Genomic DNA, 1568 nt, shown 5'->3' with positions numbered 1-1568 from the left:
CGGCAACGGCTGGGGGGAACGCGGGGTGGCACTCTCCACCCTGTCCCCCAACTTAAAAAACATAAGAGATGTAAAACACTGGCCCAACCCAACCCTTCTCGGGAGCAATCTGTTCCTCAACTTACTCGCTACAACAAGGTATTTTTAACCCTTTTTCGGAGAGTCGAAATGCTGTTTTAACTAACTTACCACTAATAAAACTCCCTCTTCGGCACAAGACTAGTGTTAAAAGTGAGTTTTTAGACAACGTCTGTTTTACATGGAAAAGGTTCGTGTTACGCTAAAAGGGTATCTCTTTCTGCCACTTTGGAAAGAAAGAACAAGTTCTCCAATTCTTTTCAAATTTTGTAAGAAGGAACAATAAGAATAGTTGAAAACAACACGTACCAAGAAAGATTTACCTTACGAGAACTGAATTTGATAAGCTGAAGCTATTTATTATCTATTACCTTCGCACCACAAAAGGGGTTCAGCTATATCTCCGGCTTAGTAGCGGGGGCGCCCCCTATGCTTACTGCTGAACGGGAGGGACCGGGGGCGGCGCGTAGGGGCTGTACGCGTACGGGTAGCCGGAAAAGCCGCCCGCGTACGGCCCCGGGGCCGCCGCGCTCTGGAAGGCGCACGCATTACCTGCTCCGGCTCCTGGACCGCCGGTCGGGCCGCCCTGGTGACCGCGCGGCGCGAAGAACTTGTGGCCCATGATCGAGTTGAGAGCGGCCGGGTCCATGGGGGCGCCGCTCGGGCCGCCGTAACCGCCGGACTGGGCGCCAGAGTTGTTGGCTCCGCCGTAGCCGCGCGCTCCGTTACCACCCTGGTTGTAGTTGCCTCGGTAGCCACCGCCTGAGGAGGAAGTCAAAATGAATTCAGTTTATTAGGGAATAGAGGATATTATACATTCGGGTAAAAAAAAAAAAAATAATAATAATGGAAGATTAATTCGAATGTGGAATAGGGTCGAGTGGATTGGAACGCATCATATGCCTTCAGGCACACTCCATTTATCAAGGGTCTCGGTTTACCTTGCCCTTGGGATCAATGTACATAGTTTAAAAAAGGCCTTTATTTATGAAAAGTAATAATAATACTAATTAAAAAAAAAACAAATCTGAGTAAAAGGCAGTAGGCAAAACAAAAGGAGTAAAAGGCAAACTGACCACATAATAATGGAGCTCTAAGGGTTAGGTGGTAGAAAACGCCTCCGGCGTTAACCTCGCCTAGTGGTTACCTTCCACTCAAGAGTCTATTATTATTATTATTATAAAAGGGGGAAAAAAAACGACATTCATAAAACATTGTTAAAGCACCCAATGGAAAAGAAAAAAATAATTTTTCTCTGGGTGAACCGGTTGATTTGTTTTTGTTCCCTGAAATTTCAATATTATTTAAAATAACTTTTGAAACTTCAACTTTAATTCGCCGGGCCTTACCTTGTTGATAGCCACTGTTGCGATAGTTTCGGAATCCCTGCTGCTGGTAGCCACCGCTGGGGACGGACGATTGGTAGTCATTACCACCGGATGGAGTTCCAGACTCGTCCGTGTTGTCCGAAGCATTGTCCTGATTGTAAT

The 1568-nt window shown here is 46.4% G+C and overlaps 1 protein-coding gene across 1 annotated transcript in view; it reads right to left on the bottom strand.

Annotated features, from left to right (window-relative positions):
- Nucleotides 1-1483, bottom strand: part of LOC103523995 (spidroin-1-like) — a gene marked incomplete at its 5' end in the record, with an annotated part of 10160 nt that extends 8677 nt beyond the window's left edge. The window contains 2 exons of the mRNA XM_008489002.1: nucleotides 516-840; nucleotides 1428-1483. Coding sequence (XP_008487224.1) covers nucleotides 516-840; nucleotides 1428-1483 — 381 coding nt within the window. The remainder of the gene's footprint in view (nucleotides 1-515; nucleotides 841-1427) is intronic.
- Between the last annotated feature and the right edge of the window lie 85 nt (nucleotides 1484-1568).

Source organism: Diaphorina citri, unplaced genomic scaffold (genome assembly GCF_000475195.1).
Source record: "Diaphorina citri unplaced genomic scaffold, Diaci psyllid genome assembly version 1.1 scaffold71358, whole genome shotgun sequence".
Taxonomy (NCBI): domain Eukaryota; kingdom Metazoa; phylum Arthropoda; class Insecta; order Hemiptera; family Psyllidae; genus Diaphorina; species Diaphorina citri.
This window is presented reverse-complemented; position numbering and strand designations above follow the sequence as displayed.